General features: G+C 46.9%; 1 protein-coding gene across 1 annotated transcript; it reads left to right on the forward strand.

Annotated features, from left to right (window-relative positions):
- The first annotated feature begins 270 nt into the window (after positions 1-270).
- Positions 271-23873, forward strand: CYB561D2 (cytochrome b561 family member D2). Its single transcript, XM_086939539.1, is given in 3 exon segments — positions 271-636; positions 23371-23608; positions 23611-23873. Coding segments are annotated over 3 exon segments (867 nt in total).
- Positions 23874-26151: the final 2278 nt, after the last annotated feature.

Below are 26151 nucleotides of genomic sequence, written 5' to 3' on the forward strand. Positions count from 1 at the left end.
CAGTATGATGAGGAGTTTAGGGCTAGGATGGCATGGGATCCAGAGGCAAAATGGGAGGAGCTGGATACAGATTTGTGGCAGCATACGATGGGGCTGCCTCAGGGGGTAAGACAATTTTTACAGCCAGTGGTCTACCCTTGATTTATCGGCCCTTTCAAGGCAAGCCCACCCGTGGTGGGGTGGGGAGCACGTCCAATACACAGTCTGGAAATGGTACCTGCTGGGAATTTAATAAGGGGTCGTGTAGTAGAGAATATTGCAGATATAGGCATGAATGTTCCGGCTGTGGTAAGCGACACCCCTTGGTTAAATGTTGGGATCACAAACCAGCAGGTGGCCAGCAAGGGCAACAGTCAGGTGCAGGAGGTTCTGGGACGTCCTGGCAGTTTCAAGGGGGCCGGGGTGGTAGAGGTGCACAGGGTACTGGACCCAAGGGCTCATACGCCAGTTAAGCTGGAGCAGCTTAAACTTGCCCTTCAGGATTATGAGGATGTAAGTTTTAAACAGAGACTGCTGAAGGGTTTTCAAGTTGGTTTTCATTTGGGCTATTTGGGACCAAGGCAAAGACGTTGGGCTGACAATTTGAAGTCGGCATCTGAGCATAGTGCAGTTGTGCAAGAAAAATTGGATAAAGAGGTACATGAAGGAAGGATGGCAGGCCCTTTTCATGACTGGCCGATCCGTGACTTGATTATTTCACCTATTGGAGTGGTCCCCAAGAAAGAGCTGGGGCAATTCAGACTTATTCAACATTTGACATGGCCGGAAGGGTCATCTGTAAATGATTTTATTGATACGGATGCTGCTTCGGTGTCATATTCCTCAGTTGACGTGGCCATGTCACTTGTTGTGACCGCGGGCGCAGCTGCTGAGATGGCTAAGTGTGACATTAAGTCTGCTTTCTGGCTGCTTCCAGTCCATCCAGATGATTGGAGTCTTCTGGGTATCCATTTTGATGGGAAATGGTACGTGGACAAAGCATTACCGATGGGTTGCTCTATATCCTGTGCCCTTTTTGAATGTTTCAGCACCTTTTTACAGTGGCATTTTACACACCAGTCTGGTCATTCACTGGTAACGCACTATTTAGATGATTTCTTCTTTGTTGGATCTCCGGGCTCCTCGGAGTGCCAGACAGCTCTGGACACTTTCCAAGGGCTCATGGATGATTTGGGGGTTCCCTTGGCTCCTGAAAACACAATGGGCCCTGCCACTACCTTGTCATTTCTGGGGATTGAAATCGATTCAGTGGCAATGGAAGCTCGCTTACCAGATGACAAAAAAGTGAAGATGTTGGAGTTGTTGGGTGTTAGGTTGACAAAACGGAAGGTGTTGGTGAAAGAAATTCAAGTGCTACTGGGACACCTCAATTTTGCGTGCAGAGTGGTAGGAGCAGGGAGGACTTTTTGTCGCAGATTAGGCAGGGCTTTGGCAAGTCAGCATTTGCCTCACCATCATGTACGTTTGTCAGCGGGTATCAAAGAAGATTTGCGTATGTGGGAATTTTTTCTCACTTCCTTTAATGATTTCCAATGGGATGTGCAAATGTTTTCTGTTGCTGCAGGCAGTGAGGGTTTTGGACTGTACTGGAATGGTAAATGGTGTGCGGATCGCTGGCCTGAGGATTGGTTGAATGGTGGTCGGAGCATAACTTTTTTGGAGCTTTTTCCTTTGCTAGTTGCCTTGTCTCTTTGGGGAGAGGATTTGGCACACAAAAAAGTTATTTTCCGCGTTGATAATATGGCTGTGGTGGAGATTGTGAATCGGCAATCTGCCAGAGATGAACAGGTTTTGAAACTCATGAGAGTCTTTGTGCTGGGCTGCTTGAAACATGACATTAACTTTCGCGCTTGGCACATCCCTGGCGTGGACAATGACATAGCGGATGCTTTGTCTCGTTCACAGTGGGAGAGATTCCGTGGACTGGCCTGGGAGGCAGACACATCACCGATGCCGATACATCTGTGGCACGTAGGCACCGTCGGGTCTTTCAACTGGTGGTAGGTTTTTTATCTGTGTCTACGCGTTCTGCATATTCCTTGGCTTGGAGAGAGTTTTTGGAATCTGGAGCTTCCAGGCGTGAAGAGGTTTGGCGTCGTTCAGAGGATGTAGTTAAGTTCAGTTTGGACCTCATGGACAAGGGTCTTTCTAGAGTGACTATTTCTGGGAAGTTGGCGGACATTTCCTTTATGGGAAAATTGTTTTGGGGTTACTTCCCCTCTGCTGGTGAGTTTGGCAGGAGAATGCTTGAGGGTTGGGCCAGGGAACAGGGGAGTAATAGGAAGCTGAGGGCTCCACTATCTTGGCAGACTCTGGCGCGTTTATTAGCGATTTTGCCTTCTGTTTGTATAGATGATTTCGAGGCTTGCTTGTTTGCCATGTTAATGGCCTTTATGTTCTTTGGTGCTTTTCGGGTATCCGAGTTGTTGGGTTCTAAACCCAGGGAAGGGATTTGTTGGCGAGACATTTTTTGCTCAGAGAGAGGTGTTCATGTGTGGCTGTCCGGCTCTAAAACTGATCAGAAGAAGTTGGGTAAAGGAGTGTGGTTGGAGGGGAGTTCCCCCAGAGTTACGTGTCTATTGCTGTTGGCGTTCTTTATCAGGGGGTGGTGATGATGACCTTGTGTTCCAGCATATTAATAAATCTCCTGTTACAGCCTATCAATTTCGCATGGTTTTGCGTAAGGCTTTGCAGTGCATTGGTCTGGATGGGGAGCATTATGGCACACACTCTTTTAGGATTGGCGCTGTGACTGAAGCGTTTAATAGGGGTTTGTCACAGGGGGACATCTCATGAGGTTGGGGCGATGGTCATCAAAATGCTTTCAGCGATACGTGAGAGGTGACACGGAGGAGGCGCTTGCGTCATCTTCCTTTGCATGAGTATTTACAGTTTTTTCTTTTTCAGGTTCAGTTGCTGGGCCCCGTTCTCCAGCGGTGACTGTTTGGATTGTGGAGCACTTGTTCGTGAAATGGGCCCGGGTTCAAGCGGCCCAAAGTTATTTCGGAGAAGCATTGGGTTTTAATATCAGAATGTTTAATATTGTTTGGAAGGGTAAAGGTGCGATGCTTTGGAGGGAACTGATTTCATGCCTTAATAACGGTTTGGTGGGAGGTTGCTGCCCGGACATTCTAGTGATACATTTGGGTGAAAACGATCTTTGCGCAACTAAGGGAGTGGTGCTTTTGCGGGCCATCAAGAAGGATTTGGCTCTTATTAAGGAGCATTCGGCTGGTTGCCATGTTTTTTGGACTGAATTGATTCCACGTAGGATTTGGAGAGGAGCAGTGAATCTTAGAGCGGTTGATCGAGCCAGGAAGAAGGTAAATGCGGAGGTCTCTAGATTTTGCTGTCAGCTTGGTTTTGGGAGAACTTCTCATAGGGAGATTCGTTTTGAGTCAGTGGAGTTCTTCAGGGATGATGGGGTCCACCTTTCTAGAGTCGGTATGGATTTGTACCTGTTAGAGTTACGTGAAGTTCTAGCAAGGTCCTTGATGATGCAGCGTTAATTTTTCCAGGTTTTCTCTTTTTCTTTTCCTACTGGGGGGGCAGGAAGGAGAGGTGGGGTAGTTTCCTCCCCCCCCACCTTCCTTGGTGGCGGGGTCTAGTTGTTTCAGGGCTATTTGTGTCAGTTTTTGGTGATTAATGGTCAGGTTTGTTTATCGTCAGGGAACAATGAGTTGGTCATTGGTTGACCGTTTAGACGTTTTGTGGGGGTTTGACAGGGGTGAAGGGTCAGGCAGGTGATTGGTTTATGGAGGGCCTGGTATTCATAATGTTATTGGGTTTGTTGATGACGTAAGTTTTATAATGATGACGTATGTTTTATAATGATGACGACATGTTTATAATGATGACGTTATTTTATATGATGATGTAATGTTTTATAATGTTGTTGTAATGTTTGAATTGATGTATTGTATGGGTGGGGGAGGGGCCATAAAATTTTAGGGGTGGGGGTGGGGTTTATTGATTTAGTGAGGATTAGTTTTGGAAGGCTTTGCCAAGGTTTATTATTTGTGATGTGCACCTGTTCCTAATAAAGCGGCCTTTTCCACACTCAAGCTTTTTGGTCTGCTTTAACCCCCCCACCTCGCCCTCCCTCCCAACTGTGTTCGTTCCCAAATAAATTGTAAGTTGCCGCGGCCGCAATGGAGTCCCTCATCTTCATTGCTTGATTTTGCTTGCGAGAAAGTGTCACTCGTATTTAGTGAAATGTCACTCGAAATTACAATGAAATTATGAAAATGTCACACATAGCATTCTGACGCCTTGGCAGCTATGGATAGATAAGGAGCTACAGTATAACAATTACTTACCCAGCATTATCTCGCACATTCCCTGTACCCAAGGTTGTAATTATGCCCAGTAAAAGAACTGTGTTCCCAGAAGCACCTCACACGTACCTTGTTCTCCTGGGCACAGTCAGTCAAGCAGTACAGTTTGTAGTGAAAGCTGCGATCCCAGCAGTGCCTCACACATGCCTTGTACTCTTTGCAGCCTCCTCTACAGGAACGATGGTGTGAGCCCGGTGGTCCCTGGACTGGTCGCACACCACACAGATGGGCTCCTGGTCATCCTCACAGAAGAGCTGCAGCCGCTGCTGGTGTTTCACGCACACGTTCTCCTGCAACTTCAGGGACGGGAGGTGAATTTTAGCATTTCCACAAGGTTTCCCAGCTGCCTGTTAGGCCGGACGTTTGCCTCTGAAGATGTGGCCCTGCATTGGGGGCAGGCGAAGTCTGTGTTTATCCCCTGCCAGCACTGTGAGATGCAGGACTGGCAGAAGTTGTGCACGCAGTCTATGATCACCGGATTCTTGAAATATTCCAAACAAATCGAACAAGTGACTTTGTCCTCCAGATTCTGAGACTGCGCTGTCGCCGCCATGATGCACGAAACAGACTAGTTTTGTTTCTGCTGCTTATAAAGTGAAAGTCTTCTGCATCCGGCGCAGCCGCCTCAAAAATTGTGCCCCCCGGCAGGGGTGTGGAATTTATCGAAATATGTACTTGTCCATGGGACAAGTAGCTTCATAAATCTACTTGTCCTGTAACAAAATCCACTTGTCCATTTGGTGCCATGTAGTACACCGTCAAATAATGGCTGCAATCTCTTTGTAGAAGAGCTCTGATAATAGCCTCTCTGGTTATGTCAGGCTAATACTATAGAAGGATTTGAATTTTGGAGGTTTTCACCAGCTCTTCTCTAATCTTTTCCCATACTGAGAAAGGTCGGAAATTTACCCCTGACAACGGCAGTAGTAAAGTTTCTTCCAGGGCTGGGAAAAATGTGGTTGGAGAAAAAGTGAACTTGTAAACACTCAACAGATTTCCGCTGGGGCATATTCATATTTGCTCATGCTAAGATGCAAATCACAAATATTTTCTAGGACTACGGTTTTCTGGCCTACTTAAGAAATTCATGTGAATTCATGAAAAACGTAAATCTCCTTTAATACAAGGACATATATCATGGGTGCCCTTTCGTGACTTTAACATTTGAGCCCCTAATGAAATTTGAGTTAACCAAGACCTTTTGTTGGCTTCATTGTGTGTGACAGCATTCTTCTCTTTTACAAAGTAGTTTTGTTCAGTGCCGGGAATTTCTATGGCAATGTGGCCTTTATGAGACCAAATACTAGCTGTCTAGTAAGAACCACGCCTACCTGATAATCCCAAGGTAGAGAAAGGAGCACAATGTAGGCCAAGTGAGTAACCAGAACATTTAAATACCCCCCACATTGATTCAAAGTTCTTATGACACCAAGCAAGCGAAAAAAAGTAATTGGAATCCTCTCCACAATAGCTCTCTTGTCTCTTCCATCTAAGCATCTATCCATTCATCCTTTCACACGCTGATATCTAGCATTTCACCTTTACATTGGCACCCATTCATTCTTTAATCCATTACCTTTCACTAATCTGTTCATCCATCTGTTCATCTGTCTCTCGATCCACTCATCCATATCCAAACCTACCCATTCATCTCCAAACCTATCCATTTCAACCATCCATCCATCCTTTTGCTCATCCATACACCCTCCCTTTCAGTCCATCTATATACCCTTCCATTCACTTCATATATCCACCCTCCCTTTCACTCGTCCTTCCACCCACCCTTCGACCCATCCATCAATCCATCCATTTATCCTTTACATTCATCCATCCTTTCGCTCTCTAATCCTTACACCCTGTAACCTATCCACTCATTCACACTTTCCTTCATTATAACATCCTTTGTCCATTCACCATCCCGGTCACTCATTCATCCATCCATCCATCTAGCCAGCCACACTTCTACTCACTCATCCTTTCACCCACACATCCATTCATCCTTTCAAATTAATTACAAGTCTTTGTCTGCCGAGCTGCAGACAGAAGAGGCCCATCAAGAGCTCCACCACCTCTACTGTAGCTGCTAACGCCTATCCTGCCATCTCCAAACCTATCGATCCAACTGATCCATCCCGCCTTCCTTTCACTCATCCATCCTTTTGCTCATCCATCCATCCTTTCACCCCACACATCCTCCTTTTCACTCATATTCATCCATCCTTTCACTCATCCCTCCATCCATCCACCCCATCCATCCTCCTTTTCACTCATCTATCCACCTACCCTTTCACTTCATCCATTTATGCTTTCGCTCATCCATCCACCCTTTCACCCATCCATCTTCCGTTTCGCTCATATATCCATTCACCCTTTCACTAATCCCTCCATCCACCTTTACACTCAACTCTCCACCCACCAAGCCATCCGTCAACCCGTCCACCCAGCCACCCACCCATCCATCCCTCACCCAGTCAGCTATCTATTCATCTACTCTCACCCATTTATCCACCCTTTCAGTAAGTCGTCCATCCTTTCACTCATCAATCCACTTTCAACCTATCCATCCACTCACCCATCCCTTCATTCACCCTTGCTCTTTTCCTCCCATTCTCACACATCCATCCTTACATCCATCCACTCATTCATCCATCCATCCATCCAGCCTTTCACTCATTCATCCATCGATTCACCCTTTCACTCATTAATGTATGCATCTATCATCCACTCTTGCACGTATTCATCCATGCATCTATACATCTACCCTTTCACGTATTCATCCATGCACCTATCCATCCACTCATTCATCCATGCACCTATCCATCCACCCTTTCACTCATTCATCCATTTATGGATTTAAAAATGCACCCTTACGCTTCACTCATTCATCCATCCATCCAGCCTTTAACTTATTCATCCATGCATCTATCCATTCACCCATTCACTCATTAATGTATGCATCTATCATCCACTCTTGCACGTATTCATCCATGCATCTGTATATCCACCCTTTCACTCATTCATCCATGCATCTATCCATTCACCCATTCACACATTAATGTATGCATCTATCATCCACTTTTGCACGTATTCATCCATGCATTTATACATCCACCCTTTCAGTTATTCATACATGCATCTATCCATTCACCCTTTCACTCATTCATCCATTTATGGATTTAAAAATGCACCCTTACGCTCCACTCATTCATCCATCCATCCATCCAGCCTTTCACTCATTCATCCATGCATCTATCCATTCACCCATTCACTCATTAATGTATGCATCTATCATCCACTCTTGCACGTATTCATCCATGCATCTGTATATCCACCTTTTCACTCATTCATCCATGCATCTATCCATTCACACATTAATGTATGCATCTATCATCCACTTTTGCATGTATTCATCCATGCATTTATACATCCACCCTTTCAGTTATTCATACATGCATCTATCCATTCACCCTTTCACTCATTAATTTATGCATCTATCATCCACTCTTGCAGGTATTCATCCATGCATCTATACATCTACCCTTTCAGTTATTCATCCATGCATCTGTATATCCACCCTTTCACTCATTCATCCATGCATCTATCCATTCACCCATTAATGTATGCATCTATCATCCACTTTTGCATGTATTCATCCATGCATTTATACATCCACCCTTTCAGTTATTCATACATGCATCTATCCATTCACCCTTTCACTCATTAATTTATGCATCTATCATCCACTCTTGCACGTATTCATCCATGCATCTGTATATCCACCCTTTCACTCATTCACACATGCATCTATTCATCCACCCTATCACTCACTCCCCCATCCACCCTTTCAAGTCCATTATGGTCCTTTGTCTGCAGACCAGCAGACTGAAGAGGCCCATCAAAAAGTTCACAGCTGCTGTAGTTTCTACAGCAGTGTGTTCACAATGCCCCTGGTGCAGGCACAAAGTGACATGAAAGGCCTAGTGCAAGGACATAATTGGGGGTGGCCTTAGGCCTGCATGAAAGCCCATGGGGAAACTAATGAGCTTTAATGTAAGCCCTCGATGTGTAAGATATGAGAGGCCAAGGGGAACGGGTCAGAGATGTCAGAGAGGGCGGCTAAGGGGGATGAGCAGGTTCAGGCACCGGGTGTAACATAAGGTGTACTGGAAAGGCAAAGTGCAAAGGAGGGGGTGCATGAGAAGGGAAAGCAAAGTGAGTTAAAGATGAGGCCCAGGAGTGGAGCAGAGAATACAAGGCAGGGGTCATACAGTTCAAGACAGAGCAAGGGGCCAAGAGGCAGATAAGCCACCTCTTACATGGGGCCTGGAAGCTACACGAGCACGAGCTATTTCCAACTTCGAGCTCTGCTTTATCATTTTGTTGTTCTGTTCTGGGGAAATTAAAGTGCAGGCCCCAGCTTTTGCATTCACCCTTTCACTGCCAATAAACTGCTCAGAGCATCTTATTAACTGGCTGTGACCTACAGGGTTGAACAGCTGTGTATCGGATTACCATATAACTGTCTACTTGTCCTTTGGACAATATACAAATTAAAACCTCTTGCCCTCCTAGGAAATCTAGATGTCTCGGGCGTCGGGAGATAGGAATTCCCCACCCCTGCCCCGGGCAGACCGCCCCCCCAGCACCTCCCTAGCTATGCCGGTGCATATATTTTAATCCCTTGAGAAGGTGTTGTAAAGTGACTCTGCAAGGTTGCTATTTGTACTATTTCCTCTGTATGGGTTTACCATATTTCTGGTGTTGAACAATGTACTTGGTTTGAAGGTGAAGTAAGCACGTTTGAAATGTCACTTTGTAAACATAGATGAAAATATTTATTAGCCCTGCTCTTGCTGTGACGTGCTCTCTATTATGCTCTCCTTGTGCTGTTTCTACTCTGTTCATCACAATGTTAGTCCGCGAGAACCTTTACATTACTTTGCTAGTTGTTAAAAATATTTGTTCATACTGCTCTTGAAAACTTGGATCATTTTCTCAAAGTGATCTTTTTTTATGTGGCTAATGAAACAGCTCTATACCAACATTCCCACTGATTTCAAATCTCAAATCTAGTCCCTGTTTATTTTGTTACTGCACGTTCAGAAACTCAGGAACCCATCTCACTTAAACTAGCACCATGTGAAAAGTTTTAAGGACTGTTCATCCTTTTCCCGTTGTGAGAGATAATTGAAATCCTCTTAGCACCTCTGCCTGTCTTTGCGACTATTTCTTTGCAGCATTCTGTTCTATTTGTAATTCCATTCATGGTTATAACCAGCGTTGTAGAACCTCCGTCTGGATTCAGGCTTCGTTGTTAAGGCTTCTCATAAGCCTTCGTTGTAAAGGGTGGTTCCCTGTTCTGTCACCTGCCCCTGGGACTACATACATCTCATGCCATATTGGTCACCCCCTATAGATCCCACCAGTGTTTGATTAGTTAGGGCAGACCAAGTCCCCCTGCTTGTGACCTAACTCAAAATTATTAAAACTCTGGGGCTAGAAATTGGATGCCCTGGGCTGCCGCACACCAGAATTTCCACCCAATCATTCTCAGAAGGGGCTTGCGTACCCTTCCCCACCTTACTCTGGGACTTGACTGTGTATCCTTGAACCTCTTAGATATTCTACTACTAGTCCAGAGGTCTGAATTCTTTGAGAGCTGCCTTGGGGTCAGTGAGCTTACTGTCAATCGGATGTTGGCACAACTCTGTAAAGCAAGTAATGAACATGTGCTCTCTCAAAATTAGATTGTACAGCTCAGTAAAATCATTCACTTTGCTGCCCCTCATCCAATCACTCAGTTCCTTGCTGGAGCACTCCAAGAAATCTACCCAGGACTGGTTTGGCAATTTCCAGCTGTCTCTGAACCTGATGCAGTATTGTCAGGGGTCAGCCCAAACTTAGCTCGTAAATTTGCCTTCATAGGAGCAACCTTCCTCGATCTCTCACATCTAGTGTCAGAAGGGTGTGCCTTCCCACTGTGGACATGTGTTACCACAAGCTTGCTCCCCAATCCTGCTCTGGGCCCTGTGCATTCTAAGGGCTATCTCATAGGCAGAACTCCATTTATCTGTATCATCCTGCACCACATAATTCGGCAACAGGTCTTGTGATGTGTGGACTCTCACCTCTCCAGTGGACACTGAATGCATGCTGCCACCATTGCTGTTGGATTCTGCTGTTTGCTTAATTTTAAGGCCCTGCTCTTTGAGACTCACTTCATGAGCCAATATCTTTTTTATTTCTGCCCGAGCCTTCTCCTGTTCCTGGGCTCTTTCTGTGTCAGCATTTCTGTCCTCTACAGCCCTCTGGTCAGCTCCTCCTCCATTTTCTATTTGCCATTCTTCAACCTCAGCTCTCTTCCTGCTTTCCTGTCCTCTAGCTCCTTTAGCGACAGGTTGCAGGCAGAGATACTTCTGCCTGCTGTCAATCTGGTAGGGGACTCACTCCTGTGGGCCCACCTCTCCCTTCCGTGCCACAATCATGGTATTGTCATCCTCCCCTTCTGTTTCCTCCTGCCCCTTCTCAAAGTCTACCTGATCATTCTCCGGTTCCGTTGACTGTAACTGGCAGGCCGCCTTCCAGGCCCTCTGACCTTCTGGAGCTCATGCTTCTTGGTGTTATTGTTTGCTGGAAGCGCCCTCTCCCTGCAAAATCATTTGAGCTAAAGCCACAGCACTCCAGGTTTTTAAGCTCAAACTCAATGCCTGCAGCAGGCAGAATCAGGGATGCACAAATGCAGTTAGAATGGAAGTGAGTTTGGAGAAGCAAAGCAAACAAATTAAGGACTGTTAGAAATTGGGTCTCCGGTTGGCAGATGTATGCACCCTGTCCAAGTAGGGACCACAATCCTACTCAGGGCAAGTCAAATACATAACCAAAAGTAACCTGTGTTCACCCTCTGGTGGTTTGGCACAGAGCAGTCAGGCTTAACTCAAGAGGCAATGTGTAAAGTATTTGTGCAGCACTTAAATTGCAGCAACAAATCAGTGGATCAAACCCCGATCTTTGATTGGGGGTGAATATTGATTGTTTCAGCATCCCGTCTATCATCTGTTTTTTTTGTTTTTTTCACCCTAGGTGGGAAGGGTATCCCTAGGGATGGGTCCCCTGCTCACTGTGCCACTGGATACAATCTACTGTGGCTGATGAGGGGTGATACCCTGAAACCGGTCCCAAGGTGCTTGTTTCTGGTCCCAAAGTGCTTGTGTCTGGTCCAGGGAGGACCTGACCTGTCAGTTCCAGTTCAACTTTTACCATGGGGAGCAGGGTCAAAATTTATTTGCATATGGCTGGGTTGTGTGGTAAGCGATAAAATGATGGGTTAAACCCAGATCTTTGACTGGGGGTGAATGTTTGATGTGTTCAACATTCCGTCCATCATTTGTTGTTTTTACTTTCTAAATGTGGCATTTTCAGACTTACAATTTAAAATCCAACTTTACCATAAGTTGGGATTTTAAATTGTGAGTCCAAAAACACCACGCTCCGAATTTCTATCTGTTCCTAATTGGAAATTACTTTTATAAAATGTAACAAAGTAATTCCAATGTTAATCTGTAAGAGGGATAGGCTTTGCAGTAGTGAAATGCGAATGTAATCATTTTTCACTACCAGGACATGTACAACTCAGAAGTACATGTCCTACCTTTTAAAAACACTGCACCCTGCCCATAGGGCTGCCCAGGGCCTACCTTAGAGGTGACTTTTATGTAATAAAAAGGAAGGTTTGGGCCTGAGACATGTTAAAAGAGCTACTGAGGGGTGGCTCAATCAGTGCTGCAGGCCACTAGTATTATTTAATTTACAGGTCCTGAGCACATACAGTGCCCTTTACTAGGCATGTATAATTAAATTAAATATCAATTGTGCATCATCCAATGTGACAATGTTTAGAGTACAGAGCACATGAACTTAACACTGGTTACTGGTAGTGGTAAAGTGGCCAGAATCCTAAATAAAGCCAGCAAAAATGAAGTCAGCAAAACAGGAGGTCAGAAGGCAGAAAGTCAGGGGAAACCACACCAAGGATGCCCGATCTAGCAAGAAGAATTATAAAAAGGTTGAATTTTGTACAAAGGTATTTAGATGGGATTTTAGTGTCACACAAAATCACTGAGTGGCACTGGACAAATACCAGTACTGGATCCCACCACTGAACATAAATGTGAGAAATTTGGGTATTTTATTAAGTCGGGCTGAAAACCTTTCCCAAGCAACAACCGCAATCCTTGTCAGGTTGAACTATGTCACGGCAGAGCCCCAATAATTTGAGCCCTGATATTTGATCACTCCAAAATTTACTTAGGTAATTCAGCTCCAGCATATCCACTTGATCTAGCGTTTAGAGACTACACTCGTCATCAGAATGACACAATTTAGCAGATAAATAGAAACAAATATTGGGGGGATGTAAAGATTTGAGTTCTGGGTCAAAAATAGAGCAAAAAGTGGATTTTAATACACAAATAGTGAAATGACGTACAGAGAAAATATGCATAAAATGTCATAAAGACTCAAATTACAGAATTATAAGTAAAAGGAAAATAATCATACCCATTAATCCCTGGTTACCAGAATCTCAGTAAGAATTCTAAGTGTGAAGGTCATAAAGAGTACAGACACACCACAGAGAGTGTCTAAGTCATATGTACATAGAAAAATAAAGTCTCCAGTAACTGCATTCTCACTGACAGTTGTAAAATCCAACTGAACTCAAAAAGGTACAGCCCAGTGAAGAAAAGATTAAACTTGAACTGCTAGAATACAAGAGTACATAATAACACTTTATAAAAAATAGATTCTGCAAATCCAGCATAGTGCAATCATGGTTAAACAAATCAGAAACGTCCTCATAATTAAAAGGCATTTAATACTAACCTGTTTCTTAAAGTAAGGGAAATCTTCCATCTCCTCCCTCTGCAACTGCCCACCGGAGATGATCAGCGCAAAATTAAACACCCCTCTAAGAATGACTCTAGTATCTGCACATTCACACTAACACTTACAGTGAAAGTCCTTGAAAGTGATGATACATGGTGGAATCGTCATTTGTAATACATGCTTTGTAACAATATTATACATCCCTATTACATTTATGTCATTCACTTGATGAAACACGGGGAGATATGGCTTTGCAGCGGGACAATGATTGGGAGGGGGATGAGCTGGAGCAATTTGAACAGAACATGAACAACTATATCCATATTAGAAGCAATACGTCTTGTACGAAAATGTGGCATTACTATTCATCTCATCATCTACTCTTCTAGGTGACTTAGGTAACTCATGTCAAGTGCAATATAATTAGTGTTACAACTCTATACATCATAAAAACACTGTTTATGAGAAGTAAGTTTCACATGAAATGTGCACATTTTATGTGTTTTTGAAAACGGAGCCACAAACGTCACTAAATAAACCTGTGCTTACCCTTCTAGTAGAGTGGCAAAAAATTCAGTCAGGCTTAACTTAGAGGCATTGTGTTAGGTATTTATGCACCACACATGCAGTAATAAAGTGAAAATATAACAAAAGAAAAATCACAAAACAATTTAGAAAACAGAGTAAATATAATAAATAAAATGAAACCAAAATGAAAACTATCCAAACAGTAAAACCCGAGATAGGCAATTTTAAAGCTTTAAGTAAAAATAGCGCACAGAGCAGAAAGCGCTAAGTATGGGTATCTGGTTGTGCTAGACTGGGACAAAGTCACTAGTTAAGGCCAAAGTCAATGGACTGCGAGCCAGAAACAGGGGCCAGGTTTGCCCCCTAAAAAAGTTACCTTCTCAAAGTCCAACATGCAGAGTTCAAAACTACAGGATTTCACAGGAGGAGTTCAGCTGATGCCAGCCAAGGGTCCAGGACATGGGAAGGCACCTCTTGGGGACCAGGAGCTCCCTCCAAGAGAGGCCAGAAGGGCTTAGGCAAGGACAGTTGTAGGTTCAGACAGGGCCAGTTGCAGCAGGTCAGCTGGGCTGTTTCAGGGAGGCTTCTGGAGCTTGTGTGCCTGTAGCTCAGAACAGGTCAGACAACTGACCCTTGGAGTATCTCCTTCAAGTAGCAAGGCAGTCATCAGGCAGCAGGGCAGTCTTCTGAAGAACAGGCCAGGCCTCAAGCAGCAGGGCAGTCTTCTGAAGAACAAGGCAGGCTTCAAGCAGCGCTTCAATCCTCTGGTAGCGGCAGGGCAGTCCTCTGAGAAACAAGGCAGGCCTCAAGCAGCAGGTCAGTACTCTGGAGTACAAGGCAGTCCTGTAGTCTTCTCCAGGTCCAGGAGTGTACTGAAGAGTGGGATCTGAGGGTCCACTATTTATACTTGGTTCCAGCTTTGAAGTGGAAGAAACGTCTGATGTTTTCCACCACTTATGGTTCTGGAATTTCCTTCCTCTTTGCCCAAGTCCCAACATGTCTGTGGTGATAAAATCCTTATGTCAAGTTAAATGTGAGGGCGCTGAAGCAGCTCCTTTGAAATGTAAGTGGAGCAGGGAACAGATCTGCCCCTCTCATTCTGGCAGGATAGTCCTCCCCAGCTACACCCATGTCCTATTGTTCACTGTGTGAGCTCCATACGCATTCCTGATGTAGGAGCAAGTAAGAGGCCCGGGCAGCTGGAAACTCATAGAAGGCCTCAGACAGTTTAGGGCAGTAAAATGACAATTTTATAAAACTGGCTTTTTTGTAATCTAAAGATCTGGAGCTGATGCTGTAAGGACTGTTAATGAGTCAGTTGGGAATGCAGGGGCAGCAGGCTTTTTGTTCAGTATTGTGATGGATAGGCAAACTGTGATGATACTAAACAAAAAACTTTCAAAGTGGGCAAATACATTAAATGCAACTGATAAAGAAATGAGCAGGAAAATAATTTGATGTTTTCAGAGTACAATAACGAAATATTTTTTGTGCGCATTAGCCAATTCCAAATATTAAATAACCTTAAATGTATGTTTGTGGATTCAATCTTTCTTGTGCTAGATTTAAAAACTCTAAGCGTTCTTCTTTTTTTTCACATATTGTATTAAACGGTACAGTCAGTGGAAATCCATTGGTTTCAAAGACTTAAAATCCCTGGTAGTAGATGTGAAACGTAGCAGAATAAAATTGTATTCAAACTGTTTGGGGCCCATCGGGAGACGGGTAGGGGAAAGACCGACCGGAGACATTTTAAGGTGTGATAAAGGCCGCTTTATTGGGAACAGGTGCATCTTAACAAAACATATCCTTGGCCTTTGCCATACAAAACTAGTCCTAACTAAATAAACACGTACCTGCTCAAACCCCCACCTCCACCCCTAAAAAGTTCCCACGCAACAACATATACATATTTACCTATTACCCAAACGCCTGCCTCAACTGTTTTACAACTCCTGCCAACTGTACACTCCCTCCCCTCTGTCAATGAGACCTCATTCCTCCTATCCTACCCCCCCCTTAACTAGGAAAAGCGCCCTCCAAATTTATTTCCAGCACCTGCCCCCAGCGACATCAACCCATCAGACCTAAACCACACACCTGCTCCCAACAAAACCCTTCCAGGGATACCCTTAGAAAAAAGACAAACCCTCCAAAACCCCCCCCAAGAACCTCGCTACCTGGGGCGGGAGGGTGGGACAACAACTTCCTACTGCTCGGCTGCTGGGTCACTGTCACCAAAATGGTGCCCAGTGACCCAAAATGGCCGTAGTTATACCCCTAAAGCCCAAAAGGAGCCCAAACCAGCCCAAGGAGCCCAACCAGCCCAAACCTGTTTCCTGTCCCTCGCTCAATGTCTTCCCCCCTCCCTTCCTCCCGGGGCCCCAAACTTCCCCGGGGGAAGGGCCTCCCTCCGGTCAGCCACCCCCCGCAAAGCCCCATTGGGGCCCATCGGGAGACAGGTAGGGGAAAGACCGACCGGAGACATTTTAAGGTGTGATAAAGGTCGCTTTATTGGGAACAGGTGCATCTTAACAAAACATATCCTTGGCCTTTGCCGTACAAAACGAGTCCTAACTAAATAAACACGTACCTGCTCAAACCCCCACTTTCACCCCTAAAAAGTTCCCCCGCAACAACATATACATATTTACCAATTACCCAAACGCCTGCCTCAACTGTTTTACAACTCCTGCCAACTGTACACTCCCTCCCCCTCTGTCCATGAGACCTCATTCCTCCTATCTTACCCCCCCTTAACTAGGAAAAGCGCCACTCGAAAGCCCCATACAGCATTCGACCCCCGCCATAGGGCCCTTGCACCTTTGGATAACTGCGCACCCCAACCACCTGATCTACCGCCTCCTTCAGCTGCACAATATATAGCTCCATCCCGTATCGTGACAAGTGCACTCCATCCTCCCTGAAGAAGTACACTGCCCCATACCTCAGCTCCGGATGCTCCATCCTATCTACCCCTTCTTTCTCACAAAAAACCCTCATTTCCCTGTTAATTTTTCTCCGTGTCCTGTCAATAGCTGCAGGCCTCTCTGCCCCTCTCCAGTACCGCCTAGGAATAAATTCCGACCAAATGACGTAGCACCCCGCCCACTGTCTCCTGATTTCCAACAAGTCCCTTTTCATTTGCTTCACCAGTGCCAGTCCCTTACACTGCACCAAATCGTTTTCACCCAAATGGATGACCACCACATCTGGACAGAACCCCCCCCCCCCCCCCCCCGCACAACATTGTTCAAAACCGGCACCAACTCGTGCCAACGCATACCCCCTTTCCCCCTCCAATGACACCTAAACAACTGTTCATCCAACTCCAAATTGAGGTTCCTGTGTTTTTCCCATTCGGCCCTCTCCGCTCTCTTAACAAAGGAATGGCCCACCACGTAAATGCTCATCGCTGCCGCAGTCGGACCCGCCACAGCACCTGCAAAGATACATATGTAAGCAATGGGCCAAACATGTCAACCTCACTCTACCCCCCCCACCCCGCATCCTGACGTACGTCCTATAACAGTCCGACTTCCAGCGCCCCACCCGCTTTATCTCCTCCGTACCCCAACCCCGTCACGCCGCCTCCATTGCTGCACCAATGCGAAATGAATGCGTCCCGAATTCCTTCGGGTCCTCACCCATGGACCGTAGGGCGTGCCGCAGGACCCATAGCAGCTGAGCCGCCGTCACTCGCCCAGCCCCCGCCAGCCAAACACCTCTGCCCCGTCCTGCTCCCTCCATTCTGCCAACCGTCTCCCCCACGCTGCAGGACACACCGCCTCCGACCTCCCCGGACCCAGTACCACCCAAGTGCCTTCTCCGTGCTGATCGGTCTTAGACCGCCGCAAACGCACCGCCCACTGCAAGAAGGAGCTGAACCTCTCAAACAGAGCACACAACAAGGGGAACCCCATGGGAAGCACTCTATCCACGAAAATGTGGCCCTCAAACTGTATCCCCAGCAGCTGATGATCCGCTGGATGGATCACTGAAATAATATAGACTGCCAAAATATCGACCTGCAAAAATATCGTTGACAAAATATCGACAGACAAAATATCGACTTTCTATCTACAAATTGGTAAGTACAAAAATATTGAGTACAAAATATCGTTAACAATAATATAGATGTAAAAAATATCGACTTTATTAAAAACAGTGTTAAATTAAATTAATATTAAATTTTAATGACTAAAATATACTTAAAAATACTTAAATTAAATTATAATAATTAAATAATAAATGAAAATAATAAAAAAAAAATTACAATCTTATTTGTTGACCCTGAACCCTAAAATATACCCCTTTACCCAAAAACCCAAAACTGACCCTGAACCCTAAAAATACCCCTTTACCCAAAAACTAAAAACTGACCCTGAACCCTAAAAATGCCCCTTTACCCAAAAACTGAAAACTGACCCTGAACCCTAAAAATGCCCCTTTACCCAAAAACTGAAAACTGACCCTGAACCCTAAAAATGCCCCTTTACCCAAAAACTGAAAACTGACCTTGAACCCTAAAAATGCCCCTTTACCCAAAAAACTGAAAACTGACCCTGAACCCTAAAAATGCCCCTTTACCCAAAAACTGAAAACTGACCCTGAACCCTAAAAATGCCCCTTTACCCAAAAACTAAAAACTGACCCTGAACCCCAAAAATACTCCTTTACCCAAAAACAGAAAACTGACCGTGAACCCTAAAAATGCCCCTTTACCCAAAAACTGAAAACTGACCCTGAACCCTAAAAATGCCCCTTTACCCAAAAACTAAAAACTGACCCTGAACCCTAAAAATACTCCTTTACCCAAAATTTATCAATATTATTTAATTACCAATTAATTATTAATTAACAATAACAATAAAGTAAATATATTTGCACATTAGCTGTAATTATTTAATTAATTAATATTATTTTTCCCAATTAATTACTTAACAATAACACAAAATTATATATATTAAAATGTACTCTAATTAATGTAATTAACTAATTACAATTAATCAATTACCAATTAATTACTAATTCAAAATATGTACACAATTATATTAATTAATTAACTAATTATTATTAATTATCAATTAATTATTAATTATAAATATTTACAAACATATATTAATTAATTAATTATTATTAAATTACTTCCCACCCTATTCCCCTATAAACCCACAACCCGCTACAGAATTACATAACGCAATTATTAAAAAAACAAATTCCATTTAATAAAATATTTTATTACATTAATACACACTTTTCACACATATTATTACATAAAAATACACTATAAAATATTATATATTATTAAAAATTCGATATTTTTGCTATCTATATTTTAAACAGTCGATATTACTTCTTACCTGAAAAACGATATTTTTGTAGTCGATATTATGTCCAGTCGATATTTTGTCCAGTCTATATTTAAAACTCGATATTATGTCCAGTCGATATTTTGGAGTCGATATTTTGTCTGTTCACCCCGCTGGATGTACCGGCAACAGCCGAAACGCAGATTTCACGTCACATTTTGCCATGAGCGCACCCCTGCCCGCCGCCGTCACCAGCCTCCGCGCAACGTCCACAGACGAGTAAGAAACCGACGCCAACTCCGCCGAAATGTAGTCATTCACTGACGTGCCTTCTGGCCAGGACAAATGCTGAATCAGTCGAAACTGACCCAGCTTCTTCTTCGGGACCACCCCGATCGGTGAAATGATCAGGTCTGGCAGGGGCGGCTTCTGAAAGGGGCCCACCATTCTCCCTTCCTTCACTTCCTTGAACAGCTTCTCCCGAACGATGCCTTTGTGCACGTTCACGGATTTCAGGTTCTCCGCCCACCGCGCAATCCTGGGACCTTCATACCCCAACCGAAAACCCTCCCTGAAACCCCGACGCAGCACGGTCGCATCCTCCGCCCGCAGATAAACCGCCAACAGAGGCTCGAGCCTGTCCAGCCTAACCGGCGTATGAGCCTTTTTGCAAGGCACCGTTCCCCCCCTGCTGCTCTCCCTCCCCACACCGGAGGCCGCAGCCGGCTGCTGTCCCTTTGCGGGCCCTCCCCCGAGCCCCCAGCAGCACACCACTGGGTGTCTCCTCCCGCACTTGGAGCATTTGTGCCGGTAACGGCACACTTGCCTGAGACAGGACCCCCTATTGAAGTCCCAGCATGCCCCAACGCTAGTCGCACTTCCTGTATCCCCCGACCCCACCCCCCCACGGGTGGGACGGGCCGTAAAGGGCGGCGCCACCAGCGGAAGCCCACTGGCCGTGTAGATGGTGCGGCCAAACTTCGCGCCACTCATCGTCTGCTGATACAGGTCCGCGTCCAGTTCTCCCCACTTTGCCTCGGGGTCCGACGCCATACGCGCCCGAAACTCCTCATCGTAATGCGACCACGCGTACCCGCCGTACGTCACCTGCGCCCGCCGCACCACATCCATATATTTGAACAACGCAACTGACCTGTCCGGGTACTTCTCGCAGTACACACTGGCGTATATCAAAAAAGCCGCCCACCAGTTCTCAATGGTTACCGGCACCTTGGGGCGCCTAGCCAACTCTTGCTCCTCCTCCTTCTAACCCTCCTTAGCCATCAACTCCCTGTGCAGCAATTTTAAAATCTCCACATATTCCCCTTTCCAAATCTTTTCTTTAGTCGCCAGTGACAAGTGCGTCCCCAAAGGTTTTGCAACCCCCATGTACGGCATCCTCTTGACCGGCACATCGCAACTCTCCTTCGCCCCGACGCCAGACACTGCCGGCCCTACGGACCCCGCCGCGTCACCCGTTCCCGCGCTTGCCGTCACCACTTTGCCTGCTGCCCCCCCCGTCCCCGTACACACCCCTGCATCCACCACATACCTGCCCTTCACCAAGTGCACCAAATCCCCCCCTTCCGCATCTGTACCACCTGGCCACCCCGCGGCGTGCCACCACCATCCGCCTCTCCGATCACCCGGCCTCCACGAGGCCCGCCCAAGCCACTCCCCGACTGTGCACCTGCCTTACCTGGCGTCAAGGCTGGCGTCCGCACCGGATCCCGCCGTCTAATCAGTTCCGCTGGGGAGGCCGTCACTCGCACCACCTCCTGCCGGGAGCATACCTGTAAGACACTTCCAACAACATTACTCGTGTCCCCTCCCCCCTCCCGCAACTCCCCCTCCTCCTCTGACTCATCTCCCCGCCTCCTACACCATCCCCCCACTGCTGGGCCCGACCAGTGCTCACCCTGCTCAAACCAGCCTTATCCCTGCACGCTGTCATCAATTCCCCCAAATCCACACTCTCCCTTCTCCCCCTCTCTGTTTGGTAATCCGGGTATCCACACACATTTTCACTCCAACCCCGTCCCCCGGCGGCCGTCCCGACCCATCGGGGTGGGTGCGGCAGCGGCCCAAGGCCCTGCCATCCATCGTCCTCATGTACATGGTCCCTCGTTGGAGCACAACCGCCCATACAAGGCAGAGCCGGCCCATCCACTCGACGGGTCGGAGCCGCATGCTGCTCACCCGAGCCCCCTGCCAACTGGTCCTGCCAAGAAAAATATGGAGAAGTCCAGCATGCCTAGGGAAACTCACCCCCCAACTCACTGGCGCGCCCCTCCCTCACGCCGCCGAGTGCCTGCCCCGTCATACCGGACGCCCCCCCACCCCCCATTTCCCCAACCCCACCCCACCCCCCCATCCCCCCCCCACCCTTCGCACACCCCGCACCCCCACGCCCCACCCTGGCTGTCCCCGACCCTCCCCCCGCCTCCCCGACTCCACTCGCTGCCCCCCTCCCCCACCCCCCAACCGCCCCCCTCGGGCCTGCTTCGCCTCTCCCCCGCTCCCCGCCCACCCTCGCCTCACCCCCCCTCTGCCCCCCGTCCACCCGCCCCCCCGGGGCGACGCCGGCCTGCTGGGCCCAACCATGTCTCCCTCCCCATCCGATGAGGACTCCCAGTCCAAGTCACTCTCCCCCCCTCCTCCCCCGGTCTCCCCCTCCCCCTCAGACTCCTCAATCAGCAGCAGAGAACCCCCCCCCCACTTCCAACTGCCCCCGGACCCTTCTCCTCTGCCCGCACCCTGCGGCGCACCTTCTCCCCCCTCCCCCCGCCTCCCGTGAACCAGGCAACCCCCCTCGGCTTCCCCCCCGCCCCATCATGCCCATTCCTCACCCCCCAGGCACCCCCTCCCCGCAGCCCCCCGTCCTGCACCTGGGGCTCCTGCCCCCCTTCCCCCCCCCCGCCCCTACCTCCAGCCGTGCACTCCTCCGCTTCCCCTGGGCACCCCCCACTCCTCACAGCATTGCCCACCCTTCTGGACCACCCTGCGCCTCCCTCTCGCGCCTTACCCGTCTTCCCCCCGCTGCCCCCCCCTCGCCCCCGCCCCCTCCATGAACACCAGCGGCGCCTTCTTCGGGCCCCCGCGCCCCTAACCCGGCCTTTTGCCTTTTCCCGGCGCACCAGCCGCCCGCGAACCGCCACCGCGCGTCACACCCCCTCCCCTCCCTGCTCCCTCCTCCCTCCTCGCCCTTGTTCGCGGTGGCTCGCAGGCCACCACTGCCGCCACGGCGCCATCGGCAGCGCACAAGGGGGGCCTTACCCGCAGGTCTCCACGTAGGAGGTCTATCCTGCCCGCCTCTCCTATGAGGCGCAACGCTTCCCTCACTCGAGGATCTGCACTCGCTGAATCGGCCATGCCTGCAAGTACCGCCGCTCCTGCGTCACCACCTCAATTCAAATACTGCCGCACTGCCGCTCAGCCCCTCAGCGCTCCGTCGCTTGACAGGCACACGACACCTTCGTCGCTAGACCACCAAAAACGCCTAAACTACTCCCTAACTAGAATAACCCCAGAACAAACACTACAACAACTTCCTACTGCTCGGCTGCTGGGTCACTGTCACCAAAATGGTGCCCAGTGACCCAAAATGGCCGTAGTTATACCCCTAAAGCCCAAATGGAGCCCAAACCAGCCCAAGGAGCCCAACCAGCCCAAACCTGTTTCCTGTCCCTCGCTCAATGTCTTCCCCCCTCCCTTCCTCCCGGGGCCCCAAACTTCCCCGGGGGGGGGGGGGGGGGGGGGGGGGGGGAGAGCCTTTCTCCGGTCGGCCACCCCCGCAAAGCCCCATTCGGCATATGATTTGATGGCCTAGAAAATAGCAGCAATTAAGTTAAATGGACACTTTCTTCCTTCTATGTTGTTTTGGTGTGCAACAACACTTTACTGAAACCTAAGGAGCCATTTATTTTAATGCAGTATGTTTAAGAATGTGAACCGGAACATCCATTGAAGCTATATGTACCCTCGGAGTCAGCAATAGCACCAGCTGTTTAGCCTTTAATGTTGGTTCATTGCATGCCTTGTAATGAGCAGTGTGAACATAGTGGTGATGATCTCAATTCTTTTTCAGTTTTGGCCTCTCAGAATCACTCCTATCTCAGGATAAATGTTGCACTGAATGTTTTATGGTGATTGTGTGATCCATGATCATTGTTCTGTCTGTCTTTCTTGGTCTGTGCTGCAGATCAACTGGTCATACTGCTGTCTCTACATGTGCCCCTTTGTTTTGGTGTAACTTTGTGTGATTACCTAGTCCTGACCTAGTTTTATCAGACTGCCCTTTCTGCCCACAGTTCTTTTTCTTCATGACCGAAGCCCAATTGGTTTTCTCTTCAGAAAGTTCTCTGCTCCGCTTCTTCTTCCGCAATGTTAAGGAGCGCTTCCATTGGGCTGCCCAGCTCTGTGTCCTTCTTTTTTCTGCACTGGAATTGGTCATCATCAGTTACAACAAGTACCCCAATGACAAGCCGCACTTTGCCACCTGGCATGGTCCTCTGGGGCTGGGCACTGTTGTCTATGCTGCTTTTCAGAGTTTGGAGGGGTCACCATGCTGTACCCCAAGCTAATTTCTTGCTGGAGCCTGTCAAAGTGGAAGGTGTACCATGGTACATCTGGTCTGGTGGGGTACTCGCTGGGCTGTGCCAGCCTCCTCCCGGGCATGTGCTCGCTCTGGTTCACGGCTGCGGTCACGGGGGTGTTTTGGTACCTGGCTGCCCTCTATCCACTCATCACTGGTCTAGTGGGCATGAACCAGGTCAGCAATGCATATCTCTACCACAAAAGGAGTCAGTTATGAGAAAACAAGCAGGTAGTGTGTGAGCCCGGAGCCAAGGTCTATGAGACATTTTAAAGAAAAGGTGACGTTGAAAGTGGGAACATCTGCTCTTAAACTGTTTTTAACTATAACAAATTTGTATTTTTCTACTTCATAAATACAGTGTTATGATGCTTTCAGAAACCTAGTTTTGATATTTAATATTCTGTGGAGGCATTGGTCTATCTCCAAGTGTCTGATATTCCTGAAGGTCTCTATTTCTCCTCTCTCTCTCTACCAGCCCTTGTTGTTCTCTCCCCCTTTCCTCTATGTATCCATAACTTCCTCCATTTAGTTTTTACTCCCCTTCTTCTATACCTTCATCATACAATAAGAACAAAACCACAGCTGAACAAAACTCAGTGGGCCTCATTTATGAGAAATGACGCATCGCTGCGTGAAAGCAGCGATGCATCACTTCTCAGTGCGCAATCCTTGCGACATTCCTGATGCGTCATATTTAATGTATGACGCATCATGTCGCAAGGAGTTACAGATACGTCAGTATTTCTGACGTATCTGTAAGCGCAAAAGTGACTCATTGCTGGAGTGTGTCACAAAAGTGACGCAACTCCAGCAATGCGTCCTTTCAAATGGGGCAAGCCCCATGTGAAAGGACCTGCGTCAGTCTTACGCCTGCTGTGAGGTAGGCGCAGGATTTTGACGCAACGGTGTCCTAAAAGTGACGCAGTGAAATCTCATAGATTTCACTGCGTCACTTCTACGACCATTCCTTGCGTCAATACGCCCCCCTTGCATACATTAAACCTGGCCCAGGTATAATGTGGCGCAGGGGTTTACAAAGTGACGCATCTACCTAGATGGGTCACTTTATAAATATGACGCAACACGGCGCATTTTTTAGGCCACTGGTGCGTCACAAAAAGTGACGCACCCGGCGGCGTAAAAGTGACGGAAGGGCTCATAAATGAGGCCCCAGATGTACTTCGAGGCTCTGTCTTTGACATATTCTTCCCCCAGCACTACGGCGAAAGTAGCATCCATCTTGGTTGTACCCTTTGGAAAGCACAATGTTGAATGATGGTCCCTCTGGAGGGGTAGTTACTGGTTCACGGCTCTAAAACAATAGTACGGTTTGCAGTGCTAAGTAATATTCCTCCATACTTACACTTGTTTTCTGCATTAAGCTTTCTCATTTCCTTTGTTTTTTTGCCTTCATAGCCCTAATCAAGGTATTTTGTAAATTCACAAGGAAACTAGTGGCATGTGCTAACACCAGCGGTGGATCTGTCTAATAGATTATTTGTTAGTTTTTAAAATCTTTAGTAATGACCCACAAATAAAAAACAAAAAAAATGATATGTTAATTCACCAAAATAAATCCATGTCACCAAAGACACGATGCTCCTGCCCCGGGTTTTCATTTACCAACCTGCAACATATTGGCCTGATTTTAGCTGATCAAATTGAATAATGATTTATAAAAGAACGCCCCAGGGCTGCAGCATTGTGTCCTGGTGACATGGAGTTATCTGGTATCCTTAATAATGTAGCTTCCGATTTTGGATCTGTTTGTATTTTGTATATCATAATCATGAACTGATTTGTATTGGAAATTTAGGGGCACATACATCAAGCATTTTTGCCTTCGCAAACGGGCCGATTCGCAGTATTGGCCCGTTTGCGAACGCAAAAAATGCTTTTCAGATGCAGCAACCCCTATTTTGTGAATCGGTAACCTGTTACCGAATCGCAAAATCGGATTGCGAATCGCTATTAGGAAGAGGTGTCTTCCTAGGGTGTCTCTTCCTAATACCGAATCAAATCGGTATGTTGGAATGTTTTGTGACTGAAATGCGGTCACAAAACATCTGCATTTTACCACCTATTTCAAGTAGGTGGTAACCCATTCGCAAATGGGAAGGGGTCCAAAAGGGACCCCTTCCCCTTTGTAAAAGGGACCCCTTCCCCTTTGTGAATGTTAGTTAAAGCATTTTTTAAGAGCAGACAGTGGTCCCACTGCCTACTCTTAAAAAATGAAAAGAAAACTTTTCATTTTACTTTTTGTAAAGCATCCTTTGCTGCTTTACAAAAAAACAATGACTTTATTTAAAAGCAATCACAGATATGATGGTCTGCTGACCTCAGCAGACCACCGTCCACGTGAGTTTTGTGATTCCTAGGGGGTCACAAATTGTAATCTACCTCATTAATGTTAACATGGTAGAGCGATTTGCGAACCTCTAGGAATCACTATCTGAAACTCTTTGAGTTTCATACATTGTAAATTGCGATTACC

Source organism: Lissotriton vulgaris, chromosome 9 (assembly GCF_964263255.1).
Source record: "Lissotriton vulgaris chromosome 9, aLisVul1.2, whole genome shotgun sequence".
Taxonomy (NCBI): domain Eukaryota; kingdom Metazoa; phylum Chordata; class Amphibia; order Caudata; family Salamandridae; genus Lissotriton; species Lissotriton vulgaris.